Genomic DNA, 23,989 nt, shown 5'->3' with positions numbered 1-23,989 from the left:
ACAGAGAGATCACAAGTAGGGAGAGAGGCAGGCAGATGGGGAGGGAGAAGCAGGCTCCAACACGGGGCTCGATCCCAGGACCCTGAGATCATGACCTGAGCCAAAAGCAGAGGCCTAACCTACTGAGCCACTCGGGCGCACCACCCACCCCCCCAGGAGATATTTTAAATGGACCTGGTTCCTGGGAGCCTTAATGAGGAGAGTCACTACCTCCATTTTGATTATTTTTTTAGGAATATTTTCACACTCTTAATATTATTTTTACATTTTCACATTGCAATAGGCTTGGCTTACAAGATTGTATTTAAGGAATACTTTCTTTACCTTTTATTTCTCGGTGTGTAGTGTGTGTGTGTGTGTCCTGCCTCAAATTGTGTTTCTTGCAATACTCTCTTATAGGTTACTTGCATGGTAATTTGTTAAATTTTTAAAGGTGATATTGACTGAGTGGTATTAGATTTTGAGGATTTTACATGTAGTAAGTTTGTAGGAAGATTTTACTTTTTTTCTCTCTTTAATATTTCATTTTTATTTTTATCTTTTAATCTTATATTATTCCCAAATCTTCGTGTACAGTCTTGCAACCATTTATTATTATTATTATTATAGGTTCCCCTTCAACATGGATCTTGACTGACCTATGTTTTGTTTTCTTGCCACATGCGTGCATAATGCATTTTTAGATCTTGATCAAACTTCTGTAATTTTCTTCTTGAAATATTACTAGGCTTTGTGACTTAAAACATTTTGAAAAACCATGACTCCTTAAATCTTTTTTTTAAAGCTTTAAAAAAATTTTTTTCAAAAGATTTTGTTTATTTACTTGACAGAAAGAGAGATAGTGAGAAGAGGGAATAGGAAAAAGCAGGCTTCCTGCTGAGCAGGGAGCCCAGTGTGGGACTGGATCCCAGGACTCTGGGATCATGACCTGAGCTAATGAGCAATGACTGAGCCACACAGGTGACCCTCCTTAAGCCTTCTTATGTGTGTCACCAGACCACACTATAGGTGAAAGTGCTTAATTACTCTAAGGCTTTCTTTGTGTCTCTCAGTAATAAACTCTTTGTTTAATACAAAGCTACTCTGAGAAATTCTGCAAGGTGTACAGTAGAGGAACTCTAAGATTTCATAGTCATGACTGTGTTTGTTCATATGAATTAAACAAGTAACATAAATTTTGGCAATTATGGCTGATTATACAGGCTTTCGGTAACCCTGAGACAATCTGATTCCTAACTAGTGGTCCCTGTATGGTTTAAAAAAAAAAAAACAAAAACAAAAACAAAACCAAGACATAGTCTACTACTGTAATGGTGATTACTTTTTTTTGGTAATGAAACACTTAAAAATGTATACACTGGTGTCTGAGGAAATGTTATTTAAAAGTCTTTCTGATGCTTTGGGTTATGGTTTCCATTCCCAAAATAATTCATTCCACTAAAATTATGGTGCTTACATTTAGTATGAAAATTTTAGTGTGTTGGCACTACTTGGCATCATATAAGACTTTTGAATTGAGCGTATTTTCAGCAAGCTATGTGACCATCAGCAATACTCCTAGGAACTTACTTTCCACTTTCAGCGGTTTAAAAGAAATGATTGTCATGATTTTCTTCAATTTTACAAAGTATTCTTTGAGGATAAAAACCAGGAATGGAAAGTATAAAGTATCTAAAATACCTCATTATCCAGGAAGCAAAACTGTAACTTTGGTGAAGTTACAGAGGCTCATCTACAAATTTGACACCTTTCCTTTGTATTTCTTTTTATAAAACAAAATCATTGATGGTATATGTAAGTTATAATTTAAAGAAATGTGATTTTCAGGTATTTGCAAGCATTTTTATGCATGCATTGTGTAAAATCACATTGCATATCAGTGTAAGGAATTTGTGTCTTTTTGAGAAGTGAAAGAAGAATTTACTTGTGTTATTACTAGTTTTGACCATAAGGACTTTATTATTTTCTTTAATTTACAGAACATTTATGTTCTGATGCATGTTTTGGAGTGTATAAGAGTTTGTGTTTCCCATTCTAGCATGTGTTTTTGGTAAATTTTACATATTGAACTTCCTGAAGTTCTACTAAATGAAAGTATTTAAAAGTTGGATCCCAGTGTTAATAAACAATAAGCATGTATAAAGTTTCTGGAAAGTCTAAAACAGAACAGCCTTGTAATATTCTTGGAAAAGGTGCTATAACAGTTGCATGTTGGGGATTTGGGTTTTGTTGAGTTCAAATGTTGTTTATTTTCCGTGAAATATTTATCAATCTGTACATTTCATTTGCAGGAGAAATCTTGCAATTCCATGTGGTAAGAACACCCCCTGGTCGAGGAAATGTTTCTGTTAACTGGAAAATTGTTGGGCAAAATCTAGAACTCAATTTTGCTAACTCTACCGGACAGCTCTTTTTTCCTGAGGTAATACCACAAAGAAAAAGATTTAACACAAATACATAGAGAAGACAGTGTATTTTGGAGAAAATGGGAAACTCTTAAAACAAGGTTTAACAGAAATTGATGGGAGAGCTTGCTTAGAAACCTAGAGGAAGAACATGACTCAGAAAAGTTAGAAGACTCAAGTAGGTTTGTTTTTTCCTATGTAAATGGCAGATTTTGAAGGAAACAGCAGATGTCAACTCTATTAGAGCCATGCTCTCTTGCTGCTCTCCTGGCCTCCCACTTTTGGTGTCCACTGTGTCATTCCAAACATGATGGGCAGTGCTTGTCCTTCTCTTCCCTTACTCCTCACTGTCTCAAAACTTCACATGCAAGAGGATAGCAAATATAGCTCTAAAAACAAATCTTTTTATGTCCTGCTCACACTATATTTTTGAGGATCCATTTAGAAGCTCTTTCTGATAATTTGCCAGAAGGCAATTGGTAGGAAATAACTTTATAAAAGCATTTCTTGGATGGGAAATCAGCACCAATGAATCATCTTGATCTCCTTCCCACACTAACTCAGTATGAATTCTTGTTTGATAATGCATTCTATATTCTTTATCCTCCTCATTTCCACTCCTTAATATTAACCCATGCCCCATAACTTTCTGCCTTGACTAACTGCACTGGCCTCCTGGTGTCTGTCTTTTCCTACAACATGGCCTTCTTTTTTATGCTCCCATTTTCCCTGTTCACCACTGCCATAGAAATCCCCCCGATGTATTGCTTTGTCTTAAATTTTCAATAGTGCTACATTGCATATTGGATAAGAGCTACATTCACTAGCTCAGCATTCAATATCCTCCACAATTAGCCTCTATCTACTTTATGCCTAGTTTCCCATGAGTCAGTGTTTTTATGTGTTTTATTTTTTAAGCCATAGGATGTTTGTTTAAATGAAAATATATTTGGATGCACAATTTATAAATATAATAAAAGCAGGAGGAATTTTGTGTTCTGTGGCAGTAGAGGGATGAATTCCTATCTGTTTCTTATAGGGGTCATTGAATAAAACAGTGTTTGTGCATTTGTTGGATGACAACATTCCTGAGGAGAAAGAAGTATACCAAGTCATTCTGTATGATGTCAGGACACAAGGTAATTCAAAATTCAATTTAAACTTTTTTCTAGTATATTATTCTTTTTAGGAAAAAATAATTCTTGCCATCTCTATATTTAACAACTAGATGCATACTAATTAAAAATCCTACTTTTTAAAAAAAGTATAACTTTAAATATTGTCTGTCCCATAAAATTGTTAGATCAAAAAAAATCAGCTCCGAATGGCAACACTCAGGAAAAACCTCTAAAAATTTTGCCAAATATTTTTGTATGGAATAATATACATTTCCAAAGGAAGAGTTTTTCTGTAATAAATATATATGAGCAGACCAGTTTGGATTTAGATTGTTTATATAGATGATTCAAATCTAATCACTTTGAGCAAATTATCTGGGTACTTTATTCAGTGTCTACTCAATATTTATAATTCAGAAGACCCATTATAGCAAATAATAAAGATAGTATGTCAAGTGAAGAAATTTTATAATTTACTATCTAGAAAAAGAAAACTCAATTGTAGGTTCTGTTGGTCAACCTGAAGATTTCTGTTAAAGGAGTGAATAAAAAAGAACACTGTATGGGTGTTTCAACGTTTCAGAGAGTGGGGCTGTATGTTAAGTATTTCCTAGCTAATGCCAAATCACTGTTAGATTTCTTGTAATCCCTGGTGTTTTTAGGAGTCCCACCAGCAGGAATTGCTCTGCTTGATGCACAAGGATATGCAGCTGTCCTGACTGTCGAAGCCAGTGATGAACCACATGGAGTTCTAAATTTTGCTCTTACATCAAGATTTGTTTTGCTGCAAGAGGCTAACATAACAATTCAGCTTTTCATCAACAGAGAATTCGGATCTCTAGGTTTGTGTGACTCTAGAGTGAATGCGGTTTCTAGGCAGGTTCTTTTTTAATATTCTGCTTGTATGTGGATGAAAACCATTGCTGAAATAAATCAGAGACAGGGAAAAAACCTTAATATTTGTTAATTCAGAACAGGACTATAGAACTTCTTTATTTTTGAAGTTTATTTATTTCTGTTAGTAATCTCTACACCCAGTGTGGCATTCAAGAGTCCCATGCTCTTCTGACAGAGCCAGCCAGGGACGCATAGCTTCTTTTTTTTTTTTTTTTTTCCTGAAAGATTAAAGTAATTATCTATCACCACAGAAATGCTGTGTAACCATCATAAAATCTCAGCAGTGTATAATAATGGGCTGGCTCTGGGTCTACTACCATATGTAGGGTCTGGCCAAGGGTGGTCCTACTCCAGATGTCTCATTCTTCTCCTGGGATCATTGGAGGCCAAAGAAAGCAAGCAAGAGCATGCCAGTCTCTTGTGGTCTAGGCTCAGAACTAGCACATGATCACTTTAACTTTGTACTAACAGCCAAAAGTAGTCACAGCCACACTCCCAAGTCAAGAGACAGTGCAGTATGCCTTGCCCATAGTTGGACATCACTGGGCCATTACATGATAAAGGCTATGGGATACAGGAGGAAGTAAGAAATTGGGTCCAAGAATACAAGCTACTGCAGGTGTTAGGAAAGTAAAAAGGCTAATGCTATGATGATATTTTAAAAGTGTAAATAATTATAAAACCTTGTATCTTCCAATTCAATTAGGAGCTATTAACGTCACATACAGTACAGTTCCTGGAATGTTGAGTCTAAAGAACCAAACAGAAGGAAACCTAGCTGAGCCAGATGTTGACTTTGTCTCAGTAGTTGGCTTTCTGATTTTAGAAGAAGGAGAAACTACAGCAGCCATCAACATTACTATACTTGAGGTAAAACTGTTTACTTTGCTATTATTATATTTAATCTAAATAACTACAAAGAAAGTAGAAATTGATGGGATATTCTGGTGCCTTTAAATCAGCTTATTTCTTTTTGTGATCTTTTAAAACCACACAGGGGTTTCTGTTCTTGTCTGAATAGGCTGGTCTGCTGTTGTGTATTTTATTACAGAAACATTGAGTGATAAAGAGAATTTCCTTAGGGCAGTCCTCTTTAAGATAGGCATTGGCCTAAGAAATTCCAGGGGAGCATTTTGATTATTCCAAAGGATTTATTGGACCAGCAAATCCATGTAGGTCAGCATTTTAGTTGTTAGGACTGGTTAAATTAGAGATAGTGAGAAACTCACTAGAGGTTGTTGGCATAAAATGTGATTACGGTCAAACTTAAAAGTTATCACTGGTGGCTGAAATTGCATTTTAAATGATTTTTCATATTGTGAAACCTCATGCTGTTTTGGGACTCAGTGTTTCAGCTACTTGAATACATTTCCAAGAGGTGTATGGAAATAGTATGTATGAAGAGGATAGGGGATGGTATGTGTGATGGGTGGGAGGGAAGAGAATACTGCTTTAGAAAACATTCCAATTACTCTGTATTTTTGGGGTTCTATTTTCGAAAAGCTTTTATTTTCTCCAAGGCTTTTTACTTTTACAAAATTTTAAGTAGTGAAAACCATCCACCATCTGAAGTTAGTAACTCTTATTTTTTTTGATTACTGTTGCACAGTGACCTGATACAATAGTAGGAGAACTCTAGAGACATAAGATAAAAGGTAATATTCAGCGTATGGCATAGAACCCCCGATTTGATAAAATAAAACTTTAAACCAAATATATAATCAAATATATAATCTGTTAATATAACTGAATATAAATAAATGGATTTCCTTAGATATGTTAGTTTTTAAAACAGAATATATGTAGCCAACCCTTCTTTTCTTTGCAGAGTCTAGAGTTATGAACACAGGGTTTCCACTTTCCCCTTTCTCCCCCTTAGGTCTTTGTAGCCCTTTCTGTTCCTTGAGTAGCATTAGATTTAGAGACTGCGGCCTATATAAACAAAAATCAGCCAGGCCTGGTTTGAGGGGGCAGTGGTCAGGGTTAGGGGGTTGTTGTATGAGAGTGAGGAACAGTGGGGATGGATGAGGGACCGTCACTTTTACATTCCTGATTCTGGAACTCTTTTTGGTGTATATATTATAGAAGATAGTTTAGAGACTGTTTTCCCATTTTTTCACATGGAAATACATCTCCATTAAATAAAATTAATAAAATGTATATACTGACTTTATACATACACACACACACACATTGATGTTTATGTAAATATTGTTGGGTGATTTGGGTTTTGCTGGTCTTCAAGTTTTGAACACTTGCCTTATTTTCAGTGCTGTTAGGTGCACTAGGGATTAATAGTAATAGTGTATTAAAATTAAATATTACAAATAGCTATTAGGATTTTTTTTTTTTAAGATTTTATTTATTTGAGAGGAAGAGAGACAGAATGTGAGAGAGAGCAAGAGAGTGCATAGTCAGGGGGAAGAGCAGAGGGAGTGGGAGAAGCAGACTTGCTGTCGATAAGGGAGCCCACCACAGGGCTTGATACCAGGACCCTGGGATCACAACTGAGCCTAAGGCAGACCCTCAACCAAATGAGCCACTCAGGTGCCCCTAGCTATCACTTTTTAAGGACTCTTTCTAGGCCAGGCACTGCATACTTATTATTTTTAATCATTATTATAATTCCCAAAGTAGATATTATTTCCCCCATTATAAAGATGGTGGAAATGAGGGCTTTAAGTTGAAGTAACTCACTTAAAATTACAGAATTTGGTGTTAGGTCTCCATGTCTGTGAAGCCCCTATTTTTTTTATGGTATTCTATTCCACAGCTCAGTCTTTGGATAGTAAGATAATTTAAAATCTTTTGCTTCCATTCTATTTAAAATATATTAGATTTATATATTTATGTAGTTGGTTTACATATTATGTTAGTTGAGGAAAAAGTGATATATTAGCAGTTCGATGTAGTTCAACCTAATAACTTATCATGCAACTGGGTATAAGTTTATACTTTTATTATTTTTTTAATGTCAGATGTGTTGAAGTAAAATTAACAAATACTGCATGGTATTACTTATATATAGAATCTAAAAAATATGTAAAACGATAAGATATTTAAAATGTATACTGTGGTGATTTGATACATGCATACCTTGTGAAAGGGATTCCCCCCATCTATTTAACTGACACATTCATCACCTCACAAGTGTATTTTTTGTGTGTGAAAATATTTAAGGTCTAGCCTCCTAGTGATTTTCGATTATATTATACAGTGTTGTCAACTATATAGTCACTGTTTTTTTTTAAAAAGATTTTATTTATTGACAGACAGAGATCACAAGTAAGCAGAGAGGCAGGCAGAGAGAGAGAGGGGGAAGCAGGCTCCCTGCTGGGCAGAGAGCCCGATGCAGGGCTTGATCCCAGGACCCTGAGATCATGGCCCAAACCAAAGGCAGAGGTTTAACCCAATGAGCCACCCAGGTGCCCCTATAGTCACTAAGGTTTACCTGAGACCCTCAGAGACTATTTATCTAATAGCTGAGTTTGTACTCTTTTACCAACCTTTCCTTTTTCCCCTTCCCCCGAGCCCCTGGCCCTGGGAACTAGTTTTCTACTCTCTGTGTCTATGAGTTTAACTTTCTTTCTTTCTTTCTTTTTTAGATTCCACTAATAGTGCAGGATACCATGCAGTATTTGTCATTCTCCATCTGACTTACTTCACTTAGCATAATGCCCTCTAGGTTGATCCATATTGTTGCAAAAGGCAGGATTTCTATCTTCCTTGTGGCTGAATAATATTCTATTGTGTTTATAGATACCACATCTTCATCCGTTCACTCACTAATGGACTCTTAAGTTGTTTCCATATCTTGGCTATTGTGAATATTTTCTACAAATATCTCTTTGATATTCTCTTTGTATCACCTTTGAATATATACTCTGGTGTGGGATTGCCAGATTATATGGTAATTCTATTTTTAATTTTTAAAGGAACCCCTATATTGTTTTGCATAGTGGCTGCACCAGTTTACATTCCTACCAGTCATGCACAAGAGTTCCCTTTTTTCCATATCCTCACCAATACTTATCTCATGTCTTTTGGATAATAACCATTCTAAGAGGTGTGAGGTGATGTCTAATTCTGGTGTGTGTGTGTTTTTTTTTAAGATTTATTTATTTATTTATTTGACAGACAGATCACAAGTAAGCAGAAAGGGAGGCAGATAGAGAGGGGGAAGTAGGCTCCTCGCTGAGCAGAGAGCCTGATGCGGGATTCGATCCCAGGACCCTGAGATCATGACCCAAGCTGAAGGCAGAGGCTTAACCATCTGAACCACCTAGGCGCCCCTCATTCTGGTTTTGATTTGCATTTCAATGATGCTGAGCACCTTTTCATGTAGGTATTGGCTACTGGTGTACATCTTCCTTGGAAAAACGTCTGTTCGGTTCTTTGTACGTTTTTGAAACAGATTATTTGTGGTGCTTTTCTTTTCTTGTTTTGACTGCAGAGTTGTATGAGTTCTTTATGTATTTTGAACATTAACCCTTTATCAGATATGTCATTTGCAAATACTTTATTCCATTCTATTGGTTGCCTTTTCATTCTGTTGATGTTTTCCTTTGCTGTGCAGAAGCTTTTTAGTTTGACGTAGTCCCACTTGTTTATTTTTGCTTTTGTTGCTTTTGCTTTTGGTATCAGATCTCAAAGAAAAGTCATACCTAAGGCATGTTTATTTTTAAAATTTTTAATCTTTATATTCCAGGTTTGCATTTTTATATTTGCTGTATACTATTTAAGCAGAGATATTTATCAGATAATTTAAAAACTGTGAGAGGTCATTACTTGGAGAGCACAACAATAGGAGATTTAATGGATATAATTTTTACAGGATGACATACCAGAGCTAGAAGAATATTTCCTTGTGAATTTAACTTATGTTGACCTTATCATGGCTCCTTTAACTTCATTTCCTCCTAGACTAGGTATGATATTTTTTTGTTCTTGTTTATTCACTTCAAACAAAGTAAAGTTATTCATTTTTTAATCAAAAGTGATAACTGTAATACTTGTTAGTCTCAGCTGTAGAAGAAAATCTGGTGAGCTTTTAAATTTATTTTAACTTGGAGACTATAATCTATGGCAGTTTTGTATATTGGAGATCAGAAACACATTTAAGAATTGTTTATTGTGTGATGTTTTTAAGAACTATTTATAACCAAATTTGTAAACTTCAAGGTAGAATTAGTTCTTAAGAAGGAATTTTTCCTTTTAAAGTTTCATTTGCTGTTTTCATTAGATCTCCAGACTATCAGATGATTTTATTTTCCTTTATATTAAGCAGAACTTTTGTTTGTCATTTTCTCTGCTTCTTTTTTGACCTTTTACCTCTTTCTTTTCATGCTTTAGAAAAGACTCAGTTAATTCATTACAGACTGAAAGGTAAAACTTGAACCTCAGTATGGATTTATGTAGATTAAAAAGATACGTTCTTATTTTAAAACATAAACTCTTGTTTGTGGTTTAGACATTTAATACTGGGGATTTTATGTGAAATTTGTAGGTGTGGTTGCCCAGAAGGTGGTGGCAATGAATAGCACTGTGCTAGCCTGTTTCCCATCCCTTGGTTCGAAGGTGCTCTGTACAGGGCAGAAAACCAGTTGGGGTTAAGGAGGGGAAGCATGGCCAAGAGGAGTGAGCTAAGGAATAGGGGTTTCTCATTCCCTTTTGAGGCTCAGTATGACAACTTTGAAAACAATGGAAGGGAATAACCAGTTTTTGACATATTATTATTATTATTTGAAAAGCTTCAATTCTTTTGCAAAAGAAATATATGACTCCTGGGATAGGCTTTGAAATCAGGCATCTATTACAAGACATTTATGCTAAGAAAGCTAACAGATACTTCATATTTCTTTATACTCTGTATTAGAAGTAATTTGAATTGTTTAACTTTTGTTTAGTGCTCTCTGATGCCCTGTTTCAAATGCTTTATATGTTAGTACCACCATCCCTTTCACTTTAACATTTTATAGATAAGGGAACAGAAGCTTTGAGAAGCTTAGTTACATGCCCGGAGTCGCACTGCTGTGAGATGCTGGAGCTGGGCTTCTGCTTTGTAGCTTCCAGTTTGGTGGGCTCAGATACTGATTTTCTTTTCTTTTTTGTTTTTTTTTTGGGGGGGGGGGCGGGTTCTGTGTGTGTGTGTGTGTGTTTTTTGACAGTGCTGACTTCACTCAGGGAATTACACTCTTCCTAACCTTTCCCCACCTAGGCAGCTGCCATAAGTATCCTAAGATACTCTCCTAAGATAGAGCCTCTAAATTTTAAAGGGAAAGGATAAAAATATTAAAAAACTAAACAGGAACAGGGTTGGTTAGTATTTCAAGACTGAATAATGAATGCTGGTAACATACTCTACTTGGTAGGCAGAGTACAAGATAAGAAGGGAAAAGAGAAATTTATTTCCATCTCAGTCTCTGCCCCCCCCAACTTTTCCCCCATCTTTTCCTCCTGTCTCAACATGTCACTCCTGCATCTCGTTCTTGCACCTGTTTATTTCTCTGCAGCACTCCCTGCCTGTCTCTTCCCATTCCTTTCTCTTTTCTTGATCTTTCTACTCCTTCCAGTGGTCTCTATTTTTCTTTTCTCTTTCTATTAAAATAATAGAAATAAAACCATAATCTCAGGGGCTTATTTTGTACTGTCCTCAGCTCATTAGATTCCTGTAAATCATTGCTCTTGTTAGTAAAAATTTCCTTAACCAAATATCATAAACATATTGTTACTTTCTTAAACATCTTTTGAGTAATGTTGACAATATCTTTATATTAGAAATTATGTGTTCTCTATGCCAAATACTTCTCTTAATCACTTTTACTTAAAAGTATGCTTTTGTGTTTTTTTCAGATTCAGAGGGCTTGACTGCACAGATAATTATTGATGCCAATGATGGCGCTCGAGGCATAATTGAATGGCAACATACCAGGTAAGACCAAGGTAGTGTGAGAGTTCTTTTCTGAGTTTCAGATTCTTTATCTACTGAATAAAAGCTTATAAGGAAAAGATTAATGTATTCTGTTTATTTTAGGTTCGAAGTCCATGAAACTGAAGGAAGTTTAACATTGGTAGCCCAGAGGAGCAAAGGGAATCTTGGCCACGTTTCCTTGTTTATATATGCCCAGAATTTGGAGGCACAGCTGGGGCTGGATTACGTCTTTACCCCAATGGTGAAATCCTTGGGAATTATAGTGATTTGGGTCTTGTATAAATAAATTAATCATAAAGTAATAAGCTATTATATATTCCATCATAAATTAAGTCAGAAGACGTCTACATTGTAGAATAGCTATCTTTACTATTTTAGAAAATATGGAAATTGATTTTTTAGTTCTAAAGGTTATTCTTTATTTTATTTTATTCATTCATTATTATTTTTAATATTTGATACTATTGCATTCCTATCTTATTGCAATACTAGATAGTGGAGAACAGAAGTTACTGTGACAAAGAATTTCTGTCATTATATTTATTTTTTTATTTATTTTTAAATTTGTTATAAACATATAATATATTTTTATCCCCAGGGGTACAGGTCTGTTGCCAGGTTTACACACTTCACAGCACTCACCATAGCACATACCCTCCCCAATGTCCATTACCCCAACCCCCTTCTCCCAACACCCCTCCCCACAGCAACCCTCAGTCTGTTTTGTGAGATTAAGAGTCATTTATGGTTTGTCTCCCTCCCAATCCCATCTTGTTTCATTTATTCTTCTCCTACTCCCTTAACCCCCCATGTTGCATCTCTACTTCCTCATATCAGGGAGACCATATGATAGTTGTCTTTCTCTGATTGACTTATTTCGCTAAGCATGATACCCTCTAGTTCATCCACGTCGTCGCAAATAACAAGGTTTCATTTCTTTTGATGGCTGCATAGTATTCCATTGTATATATATACCACATCTTCTTTATCCATTCATCTGTTGATGAACATCTAGGTTCTTTCCATAGTTTGGCTATTGTAGACATTGCTGCTATAAACATTTGGGTGCACGTGCCCCTTTGGATCACTACGTTTGTATCTTTAGGGTAAATACCCAGTAGTGCAATTGCTGGGTCATAGGGTAGTTCTATTTTTAACATTTTGAGGAACCTCCATGCTGTTTTCCAGAGTGGTTGCACCAGCTTGCATTTCCACCAACAGTGTAGGAGGGTTCCCCTTTCTCCGCATCCTCTCCAGCATCTGTCATTTCCTGACTTGTTGATTCTAGCCATTCTGACTGGTGTGAGGTGATATCTCATTGTGGTTTTGATTTGTATTTCCCTGATGCCAAGTGATGTGGAGCAATTTTTCATGTGTCTGTTGGCCATCTGGATGTCTTCTTTGCAGAAATGTCTGTTCATGTCTTCTGCCCATTTCTTGATTGGATTATTTGTTCTTTGGGTGTTGAGTTTGCTAAATTCTTTATAGATTTTGGACACTAGCCCTTTATCTGATATGTTGTTTGCAGATATCTTCTCCCATTCTGTCAGTTGTCTTTTGGTTTTGTTAACTGTTTCCTTTGCTGTGCAAAAGCTTTTGATCTTGATGAAATCCCAATAGTTCATTTTTGCCCTTGCTTCCCTTGCCTTTGGCGATGTTCCTAGGAAGATGTTGCTGCAGCTGAGGTTGAAGAGGTTGCTGCCTGTGTTCTCCTCAAGGATTTTGATGGATTCCTTTTTCACATTGAGGTCCTTCATCCATTTTGAGTCTATTTTTGTGTGTGGTGTAAGGAAATGTTTCAATTTCATTTTTCTGCATGTGGCTGTCCAATTTTCCCAACACCATTTGTTGAAGAGGCTGTCTTTTTCCCATTGGACATTCTTTCCCGCTTTGTCGAAGATTAGTTGACCATAGATTTGAGGGTCTATTCCTGGGCTCTCTATTCTGTTCCATTGATCTATGTGTCTGTTTTTGTGCCAGTACCATGCTGTCTTGATGATGACAGTTTTGTAATAGAGCTTGAAGTCCGGAATTGTGATGCCACTAACTTTGGCTTTCTTTTTCAGCATTCCTTTGGCTATTTGAGGTCTTTTCTGGTTCCATATAAATCTTAGGATTATTTGTTCCATTTCTTTGAAAAAAATGGATGGTACTTTGATAGGAATTGCATTAAATGTGTAGATTGCTTTAGGTAGCATAGACATTTTCACAATATTTATTCTTCCAATCCAGGAGCATGGAACATTTTTCCATTTCTTTGTGTCTTCCTCAATTTCTTTCATGAGTACTTTATAGTTTTCTTTCTGAGTATAGATTCTTAGCCTCTTTGGTTAGGTTTATTCCTAGGTATCTTATAGCTTTGGGTGCAATTGTAAATGGGATTGACTACTTAATTTCTCTTTCTTCTGTCTTGGTGGTGGTATAGAGAAATGCAACTGATTTCTGTGTATTGATTTTGTATCCTGACACTTTACTGAATTCCTGTACAAGTTCTAGCAGTTTTAGAGTGGGGTCTTTTGATTTTTCCACATATAGTATCATATTATCTGCAAAGAGTGATAGTTTGACTTCTTCTTTGCTGATTTGGATGCCTTTAATTTCCTTTTGCTGTCTGATTGCTGAAGCTAGGACTTCTAGTAGTATGTTGAATAGCAGTGGTGATAATGGACATCCCTGCCGTGTTCCTGACCTTAGCGGAAAAGCTTTCAGTTTTTCTCCATTGATAATGATATTTGCGGTGGGTTTTTCATAGATGGCTTTGATAATATTGAGGTATGTGCCCTCTATCCCTGCACTTTGAAGAGTTTTGATCAGGAAGGGATGCTGTACTTTGTCAAATGCTTTTTCAGCATCTATTGAGAGTATCATATGGTTCTTGTTCTTTCTTTTATTAATGTGTTGTATCACATTGCTTGATTTGTGGATGTTGAACCAACCTTGCCCTGGAATAAATCCCATTTGGTCGTGGTGAATAATCCTTTTCATGTACTGTTGAATCCTATTGGCTAGTATTTTGGTGAGAATTTTCGCATCTGTGTTCATCAAGGATATTGGTCTGTAGTTCTCTTTTTTGATGGGATCCTTGTCTGGTTTTGGGATCAAGGTGATGCTGGCCTCATAAAATGAGTTTGGAAGTTATCCTTCCATTTCTATTTTTTGAAAGAGTTTCAGAAGAATAGGAATCAGTTCTTCTTTAAATGTTTGGTAGAATTCCCCCGGTAAGCCGTCTGGCCCTGGGCTTTTGTTTGTTTGGAGATTTTTGATGATTGTTCCAATCTCCTTACTGGTAATGGGTCTGTTCAGGTTTTCTATTTCTTCTGTCATTATATTTATATCAGAGTGTTTCAGAGAGTTTCTTGTGCTTCTTGAAAATTTTACATCTTTTATTTCTTTGCTTTAATTTACTGAAACACCGTTAATGTTTTAAAGTGCTTTTCGTCACTTGTTGGCTTTTATTCATTAGTCAAATGTTTACTTTATTCTCTTCTCCATGAATCTTACTTTTTAAACTTAATGTTGTCAATTTAAGTAAAAAGAGATAAAAAAAGGGAAAAGTCTTTTACTTTTATTAAAATAGCTTATTTCACATTGCCAACCAGATTGTATTTCTTGCCAAATATTCTATAAAAACTCATCAGTGTCTGTAAATATAACACCGTCTACTTTTATTTTCTTGACCAGATTCTTCATTTTGTTGATGGAGAAAGGTATAAAAATATTGACATTATGATTCTTGATGATGACATTCCAGAAGGGGATGAAACATTTCAGCTGATTTTAACAAATCCTTCACCTGGACTAGAGCTGGGAGAAAAAATAATAGGTATTTGATAATTTCTTATACAGTTCACTCTTATCATGCTGTTTTCTTGATATGGAGGTAGATGTAAAGGGATTAGAATTTTCATGGTTTTCTGTGCTTAGAATAAAAAACGTTTTAAGCTAGACATTTTGGAATTCCTATGTCAGTATAACAGTGCTTCCAGTCTGTTGTGGTGTGTGTGTGTGTGTGTGTGTGTAAAACAAAAAGTGTTGGTGGAAAGAATATTAAATCAGTTTTGCAGCTATTACATGTTTTATTTATTTATTTTTAAAATATTTTATTTATTTATTTGACATACAGAGATCATAAGTAGGCAGAGAGGCAGGCAGAGAGGGAGGGGGAAGCAGACTCCCTGCTGAGCATAGAGCCTGATGCAGGGCTTGATCCCAGGACCCTGAGATCATGACCTGAGCCGAAGGCACAGGCTTAACCCACTGAGCCACCTAAGTGCCCCTACAGGTTTTATTTAATTTGTAAATGTCTTTCATTTGGAATTTTATTTCTGCTCTGTTTCCTATTGAACAGTAGAGGGAATGATAAGGTTTTAATGTTATCTCATTGTTCTAGTATTTCTACATAGCAGTTGAAGTATATTGGTACCTAAGACATTATGGGAGCCATAATTCTTTGGTTGAAACAGTTTGACATGGTTAAGAAAACTCATCTTAATTTACTGCTTGTTAGATATCATACTGACTGCTTGGAGAGGAGTCCTCAAACTCAAGCATTCCCAACGAAGTCCTAATATAATTCTGTCAGGACTATGTAGCTTACATGCCCACCACCATGAGTAGGAGGAAGTCATTTCTTGTTGGTCTCTGTTAAGTTTACTTTATGCTTGTAATTTTCTATTTATAAATATAAAAATAATCCTCAGAACAATAAGTGCTTTGACAGTGGGTTATTTCTTAAACTATGTACCATTAATCAGCCTTCAGACTATTTCCAAACTTTCATCAAGTTTCAAGAAATATTCTTATATGTAAATCTTAGTATATGTTAGTAATCAAGATCATCTGTTGAGTACAGAGCTTATATTTTGAACTCTTACAATAGTTCAATCATTTTTCCTCTTGGTTTTCTAAGAAGACCATCATTTGGTTTAGAAGATGGTGTTAATTCTGACTCTTTCTTCCTATTGCTTTCTTACCTGTTACCTGGCTCATAGTTCCAGGACAATGCTGAATAGTAGCAGGAATGGCAGGCACTGTTGTCTTGTTTCTGCATTAGTAGTGACCCTTTGGATGTTTCAACATTGAGTTACATATTTGTTACTGGCTTCTAAGGTTGAGGAGGAAGCTGCCTATTATTCCAAGATGACTGGCTATTTTTACATCATGAGTAAATGTGATATTTTATTAAATGTTTTTTAAAATTTCCTTTGTTTTTAAGGTGATCTAGAGAAGAGTTGGCCTAGTTTATAGTGAAACATCTACCTCTAACTTATAACCCACTCTGTTTCCATTTATTGCTATAATATTTTTATTTCAACAGCCTTAATTACTATCCTTGCTAATGATGATGGCCCTGGAGTCCTATCATTTAACAACAGTGAGCACTTTTTCCTAAGAGAACCAACAGCTCTCTATGTACAGGAGAGTGTTGCAGTATTATACATTGTTCGGGAACCTGCACAAGGACTGTTTGGAACCGTGACCATTCAGTTCATTGTGACAGAAATAAATTCCTCAATGGAGACTAAAGATCTGACCCCTTCCAAAGGCTACATTGTTTTAGAAGAAGGTGTTCGCGTCAAGGTATAGTATAAGGCTTTAAGGAGAGTCAATAATGTTTATGAAAATTTTTTTCTTAGAGTAGCACCCCAGGTGCTAGGAGGAAAGAAAATGTACTCCCAGCTTAGATGACAGGTAATGATGATTAGATTACTGTGTGAAAATGTTAACAGTGCTGTCTAATCTGCATAGAGTGCTGCTAGAGAAATCCACTCTTGTTAATAGGGTAGTGGAATCTGCAAATAATAAGGAAAAAGTACATAGTGCTGTCATAAATATTACCTTTTTAGTAGCATACTTCATATTATTCATAAAACATCAACTAAAGGAAACTCCAAGCCATTTACTGTTGTCACCAAACCCTAACCCGTCATTCTTTTGACCACATTTTCAGTTAACAAAATGTAATTTCTTACTTTAGCCTCCTTATGTGAGAGGCAAGTATCCTATGTGAATAGGATAGCTTATTGGAGAAGAAATGCTGGATTTAGAGTTAATTATAAATGTGGTTTTACTTATAGAAGTATACCTTCTGAAACTCCTTTTTTTGTATATTAATAATTTTCCATTCCTGCAACCGAATTTTATTTTTTAAAACACAGTTTAGGTAGCTAATTGCATAAGCTTAATCAAGCCTGACATATAAAGTATAATAATTGTAAAGTAATATATTTTAAACAATTTTTTCTAAAAACAGTCTCTACCCAGTAATTAACTTTCTTTGGGATCAGTTTGTAAACACTTCAACATGTTTTTCAATTCATATTTATTTGAATGTCTGATTTTTTCATGTTCTAGGAAATTTGAGCCTCTAAGAATATATACATGTGTGGGTCAGTGACCTTAAAAATAAATATACACCAATGTGATCACCACTCAGATTAGTATATTGAGTGTATCTCTCCCAGAAGTTTCCTTCTTGTCTCTTGCCCTTCCTGGAGGAAACTACTTTCTGGTTTCTGTCATTGAGGACTCATTTTGCTGATTTTGAACTTCATATAAATAAAATCATATAGTATTTACTCTTTTGTGTCTGGCTTGTTTTGGTCAACATAACTTTTGAGATCTATTTGGTTGCGCATATCAGTAGCTGGTTCTTCTTTATTGCTAAGTAGCCCTGCATCAAAGAGCCCACTATCTTTTTATCCATTTTTCTTTCGATAAACTTGTGAGTTGTTTCTAATTTATGCTTACTATGGCTTTAACTGCTTTTTTACAGTGAATCCTATACTAGAATGAGATTAATACAGTTACGTAGCTGGGGCAAGATTAAGAGTTAGCAAAAATCAAGATCTAAATTTGTTTTTTTAATGTTAATGTTGTTTTTAAATGTCATGAAATTTATTTTTAGATGCCCAGTGCCATATATCACGGCATTGAAAATCTTGAAAGTGGTAACTTGAAATAGTTGGGTACCTATTACATATCATGAGGATCAGTATTAAAATAGAAAAGAAGTGATGTTTTCCAAAACATATTATTTTGTTGTCAAAAATGTTTAGCAGATCTGTTTGTATGTATGTTGCAGAAATACTGTAGTCTAAACTGTAGTCTAATAACTTCATCTTTTGATTTCCAGGCCCTACGCATTTCTGCTGTATTGGACACCGAACCAGAGATGGATGAGCATTTTGTCTGTACCTTGTTTAATCCGACTGGAGGTGCTAGACTGGGGGCACATGTTCAAACCCTGATAACGGTTTTGCAAAATCAGGCCCCTCTGGGATTATTCAGTATCTCTGCAGTTGCAAATAGGTACAGTTTATTCATAAGGAAATTGTCACTTCTGAAGCTAGGTAGGAAATATCTTTTGACATAAAGAAAATGGAGAGGGAAATTGATCTCTGACTATTTTAAAGGAGACTTTTAAAATGAGCTCTGGCAGATAGATCTGAGAGGTGTTATGCCCTCTTGTAACAAGGAGCATGAAAAACCTAATCATGTCCTGTACAGCAGTATTATTAGAATTCTTATTTCCTCAGAATTCACACTTTTCAGGTAAAGGCTTGCACAATTTCGTGTCTTCAATAATAGTAAAAAGCAAGAAATAATATAAAAATATTTAGCTGTTTGAACCAAATGAATGACTCTCTAAGCATGTTTAACATGATTGTAGTTTGAAAATTCCTCTGGAAGCGACCACATATTTGGCTTTTTATTTCTTAGAAATACTCCAGTAGATCTAGTTTTAGGTAAGCTAAGAATTTCTGGATTCACCTTTTTTTGCTTTGTGATATGTTTTTAGTATATCTGAGAAGGAACTTAGGAATGACAAAGCTTTATTTATTTTTTATAATATATAGTATGAGGTTACTGGCTGTTTTCTTAAGATCATAGTATCAGATTGTAGTGCTTTTTTAATCCTCATAAATGAATACTTTGAGCTGTAGAATTTAATTTTCCTGCTGTATGAAGTTTGTGGATGGATCTTTCCATGGCTTATGTAAATGTAAAAGTATATTAAATATATGCTAGCAATGTGCTACTTATATTTAATATGTAGAATTATATTCCTTTTCTGTTTTCTGCAATCCATTTTTTTAGAGCCACGTCTATCGACATTGAAGAAGCCAACAGCACTGTATATTTAAACGTGTCACGCACTAATGGCATTGATTTAGCTGTGAGTGTGGAATGGGAGACAATATCTGAAACAGCCTTTGGCATGAGTACGTTCAGTTTCTTGTAAAAACAAAATTCTGTAACCAAGAAAGATTGCATGTATCAGATGTACATGCTCCCCACCCCCATGAATTATATCTTATGGATCTGTTGAAAATGGAGAACAGATACCTAATTGTTTTATTGCAGCCGCATGTATTTATTGAGAGCCTATCATGTGCCAGGCATGATATTGAACTCATGGTGCTTAGAACATAGGAGGAGACAGAAATAAATCAAATAAGTTAAAACCAGGGTGTAGTTTAAAATTGAAATAAATGGGGGCACCTGGGTGGCTCAGTCAGTTAAGCATCTGCCTTTGGCTCAGGTCATGATCACAGGGTCCTAGGATTGAGCCCTGCATCAGGTTCCCTGCTCAATGGGGAGCATGCTTCTCCCTCTCCCTTTGCCTGCTGCTCCCCACTGCTTGTGCTCTCTCTCTCCCTGTCAAATAAATAAATTAATTAAATCCTTAAAAAAAAAAAAGTAAAATTAGAGTAAATGTTTAAATGTTTTAAATGTTTTTTTAATTTATTTTTTATTTATTTTCAGCATAACAGTATTCATTGTTTTTGCACCACACCCAGTGCTCCATGCAATCCGTGCCCTCTCTAATACCCACCACCTGGCTCCCCCAGCCTCCCCCCCCCCCACCGCCCCTTCAAAACCCTCAGGTTGTTTTTCAGAGTCCATAGTCTCTCATGGTTCACCTCTCCTTCCAATTTCCCCCAACTCCCTTCTTCTCTCCATCTCCCCTTGTCCTCCATGCTATTTGTTATGCTCCACAAGTAAGTGAAACCATATGATAATTGACTCTCTCTGCTTGACTGATTTCACTCAGCATAAATGTTTTACATTTAAATGTTTTAAAATGTTCTCTAAGTGTTGCAAGAACACAGGGAATGCTTCCCAGGGGTATCTCTGTTTGAACTACCACCGAAAGGTGAATAGGGACTGATTCTGCAAGGATCTGAGTTGGAGGGGCATGGAAGGAAAGTGAGAAGTTATTCAGGCACACAAGTCTAGAGGCATGAGAGAACGTATACGTGAAGAACTGCTGAGTGGGTGCTGGGCTTAGAACTAAGGGGGACTGTTAATTTGGAGAGCTGGGTAAGACCCGATAGTTTGAGAGCTTGAAGAATATATTATGCATATATTAAATCTTTATTCTAGACTTAATTATGCATGTTAGTCTTTATTCTAGGCTTAATGTGGTTTAGGGTGGCAGGAGGGCTGCCACATTTATTTGTGGGGAGGTATGATCACATTCGTATTTCAAAGATACCATTCTTGGTACCATGCAAAGAATGAGTTCGCACAGAAGAAAAGCGAGGATGAAGGGAGACAAAGAAAAGTTCAGCCCAGGTGCTAGCTAGGAGTAGCATCTATTGATTCGGTATAAGGAGACACCAGAGATGATTCCTAGATTTCTAGTTTCTGTGGTTAGATGGAGAGTCATGCACTTCAGTAAAAAAGGGAGTACCGAATGAGGACTAGGTGTTACTGTGGCAAGGAGAAGTAGAATGTGTGTGATTTAACACATTTTGAATTCGAGTTACTTTTGAGAAAAGGTTTCTCCAGACTCAAAGGGAAGTTTCTGTTGTGGGAGATAAATTTGGAAATCTGCAGCCTGTATATTGTATTTAAAGTCATGGAAATTGATGTAAAAACATGGAAAGCCGGACTGTAGGTAGAGAAGGGAGGAGGACCCAGACTGAACTGAGTAGGCTCAAATTGAGTTACTAAAGAGAGGAGGAAGATGTAGCAAAGGAGAGGGAGAAGACATGGTGAGAAACCCAGCGAAATGTGGGATTGTAGCCAGCAGCACAAGAGTGTTTGAAAAAGGAAAGGAGTAGTAACCAGTTGCTGGTATAGAAGCCCAGTAAGATGAGAACCAAAAAAAATCTGCTATAGTTAGCAGTGGAGAAGGAATAAATAGCAAGAGCTGCTTGTATAGAGGGATAGGAGCTGAGTAACATTTTCAGTGGAGCCCTCCAATGTATTCCACTGTTTCAAGAGGTTTGACTGAGAAGGTAGGACTGAGCAAAGGTGGTGACATGGTGTAGGATTCAAGGGGTTTTTTTGTTCATTTTTTTCATTTGGAGAGACCTAAGCATATTTACATGTTGATGGAAAAGACCTATTAAATAGAGAGAGATTGAATATTCAGAACATGAAGGAAAAGTAGTTCATAGCAAGTATGATTGGCAAAAAGGCAGGAGGAGGTGGGATCCAAAAGAGAAGGATTATTTCTACTTCAGAGTTATTTCACGATTGTTTGGGATCTGCATGTGTTTTTGGAAGTGCTTGTGAGAGTATGTGTTGGAAATTCTTAAATGTCACCATTGTTTATTTTTCATTCACCATCTTCCTAAATTATGGTAGGGAAATATTTGGCCAGATGGTCTGGTCAGGACCTTGATGTCAAGCATTCAGACTCAATGCAGAAGCTACAGTGTACCTTTAAAAGATGACAATGGGAATGAAAAATACTGGTTTTCTAGGAAAGGAAATCACTAATGGATCGTACATATGAGGCATTGACATGATTCCTTGAACTGGTAATCTGAACATAATCAATAACTTAGTTTTATAGGACGTAGATTTCACCTTTGACATTTGTTCTTGCTGTTCACACCATTAACTAAAGTTTTAAAACAACTGCCTTTGGGAAGCTGATATAATGAAAAATAGAGCTTTTTAAAAAAATTATTCTTCATGAGATAGGGATTTTTAAATTTTCTCTGTTTAAATGTAGTACAGAATTTTAGGACACATACCTGTGATAGTGTGTTGATTGAAAACTTGACAGCCATTTAAAGCAGGTGAGTTTGCTTTGGCATTCTTAAATATATAACATATAAAGTGAGGAATCATTGGATGGGCTTAGTTTCAAATTAATAGTGTAGGTTTTAAAAAGCCAACATTTAGCATGTTTCTATAAAGCGATTTATTATTTTAAACATTCCTGAATTATATTTTCATCATCTTTATGAAAGTTAGTAAAAATCATTTTTAGCATATATTCCTTTAAAATACACACTTAGTATTTTATATTTTTTTATTATTTATTATTTATTATTAGAAAATATTTTATTTATTTGTTAGAAAGAGAGAGAGAGAAGAGAGAATGAACAGGGAGAGGGAGAGGGAGAAGCAGGCTCCCTGCCAAGCAAGGAGCCCAGTGCAGTACTTGATCCCAGGACCCTGGGATCCTGATCAGATTTAAAGGCAGAGGCTTAACTGACTGAGCCATCCAAGCATCCCACATTTAGTATTTTAAATCCACTTTGGAAAAATCTACATGGGTGGAGTAGAGGTTTAACAATTTTTTAAAAAAATTGTTAGTTTTAGTTATTTTTTAACTTTTCTAGCTTATATTTTCTCTGACATACACACATACCATAGAAGGATCTTTATTTCTGATAACAAACTCACTCATCTCACTGTATAAATGATATAAAGTTTTAAAGAGATTATACATTAACAAATCATGATTTACGTATTTCAGGGGGAATGGATGCGGTGTTTTCCACAGTTCAGAGTTTTTTTGATGCTTCAGCTTCTGGTTGGTGTTTCTTTACTTTGGAAGATTCAATATATGGTATAATGTTAAGAAAATTGTCTTCTACTGTTTATCGATGGCAGGGGATTTTTATTCCACTTGAGGTAAACATCAGTCATTTTATAGTACATAAAATAAAATGTACATGTGAATTTTGAATCTTATGAATTACTGTTATTTCTTATTTCCTAGGATTTAAATATAGAAAATCCTAAAACTTGTGAAGCCTTTAATATTGGTCTTTCCCCTTACTTTGTGATTACTCATGAGGAAACAAGTGACAAAAAGCCTTCTGTTAACAGTGTGTATACATTCACGTCTGGATTCAAATTATTCCTGGTAAAAAAAAAAAAAAATCTTCATTTTTTTTTCTAGATTGCTTTATTTAAAGGAAAAAATCAAATTTGTAAGATTGATTTTAACGGAAGATAATATATGTTCTATATTAATATGCAAAAGGTTTTTTGAAAGTTGATACACATTTTAGCAGAGTCTCTTAACCCAATAATATTTTTGTTTATCTTGAAATGATACCTAGGTATGCCTACTTAGTGCTCAGAATGATTTTTCATGTTTTGAACTTCAAATACTAACTCATACTATTATTGTATTCAGAGATTTAGTAAAATTCCTGGTAAAATTCTCATTTAAATATTTATTCCCATGGTTTTGTCTTCCTTGCAGGTACAAACAATCATTATTTCTGAAAGTTCTCAAGTAAAATATTTTTGTTCAGACCATCAAGATTATTTAATTGTCGCAAGTCAAAGAGATGATTCCGAATTAACTCAGGTTTGATTGTTTTAAAGTGAATTTAAAAAATATACTGTATTTGAAACTCATCAAAGATGTAGTC

The 23,989-nt window shown here is 35.5% G+C and overlaps 1 protein-coding gene across 1 annotated transcript in view; it reads left to right on the top strand.

The window, feature by feature from the left end:
- Window positions 1-23,989, top strand: part of ADGRV1 (adhesion G protein-coupled receptor V1) — a 545,909-nt gene that overhangs the window by 130,991 nt on the left and 390,929 nt on the right. Inside the window, exons 36-49 of the mRNA XM_082725840.1 lie at window positions 2,292-2,422; window positions 3,445-3,544; window positions 4,186-4,365; window positions 5,127-5,290; window positions 9,255-9,348; window positions 11,273-11,351; window positions 11,454-11,592; window positions 15,033-15,174; window positions 16,669-16,931; window positions 18,487-18,662; window positions 19,452-19,576; window positions 23,080-23,237; window positions 23,326-23,472; window positions 23,818-23,925. Coding sequence (XP_082581966.1) covers window positions 2,292-2,422; window positions 3,445-3,544; window positions 4,186-4,365; window positions 5,127-5,290; window positions 9,255-9,348; window positions 11,273-11,351; window positions 11,454-11,592; window positions 15,033-15,174; window positions 16,669-16,931; window positions 18,487-18,662; window positions 19,452-19,576; window positions 23,080-23,237; window positions 23,326-23,472; window positions 23,818-23,925 — 2,006 coding nt within the window. The remainder of the gene's footprint in view (window positions 1-2,291; window positions 2,423-3,444; window positions 3,545-4,185; window positions 4,366-5,126; window positions 5,291-9,254; window positions 9,349-11,272; window positions 11,352-11,453; window positions 11,593-15,032; window positions 15,175-16,668; window positions 16,932-18,486; window positions 18,663-19,451; window positions 19,577-23,079; window positions 23,238-23,325; window positions 23,473-23,817; window positions 23,926-23,989) is intronic.

The sequence above is a fragment of the Mustela nivalis genome, assembly GCF_964662115.1.
Source record: "Mustela nivalis genome assembly, chromosome: 3".
In the NCBI taxonomy this organism is placed as follows: Eukaryota; Metazoa; Chordata; class Mammalia; order Carnivora; family Mustelidae; genus Mustela; species Mustela nivalis.
This window is presented reverse-complemented; position numbering and strand designations above follow the sequence as displayed.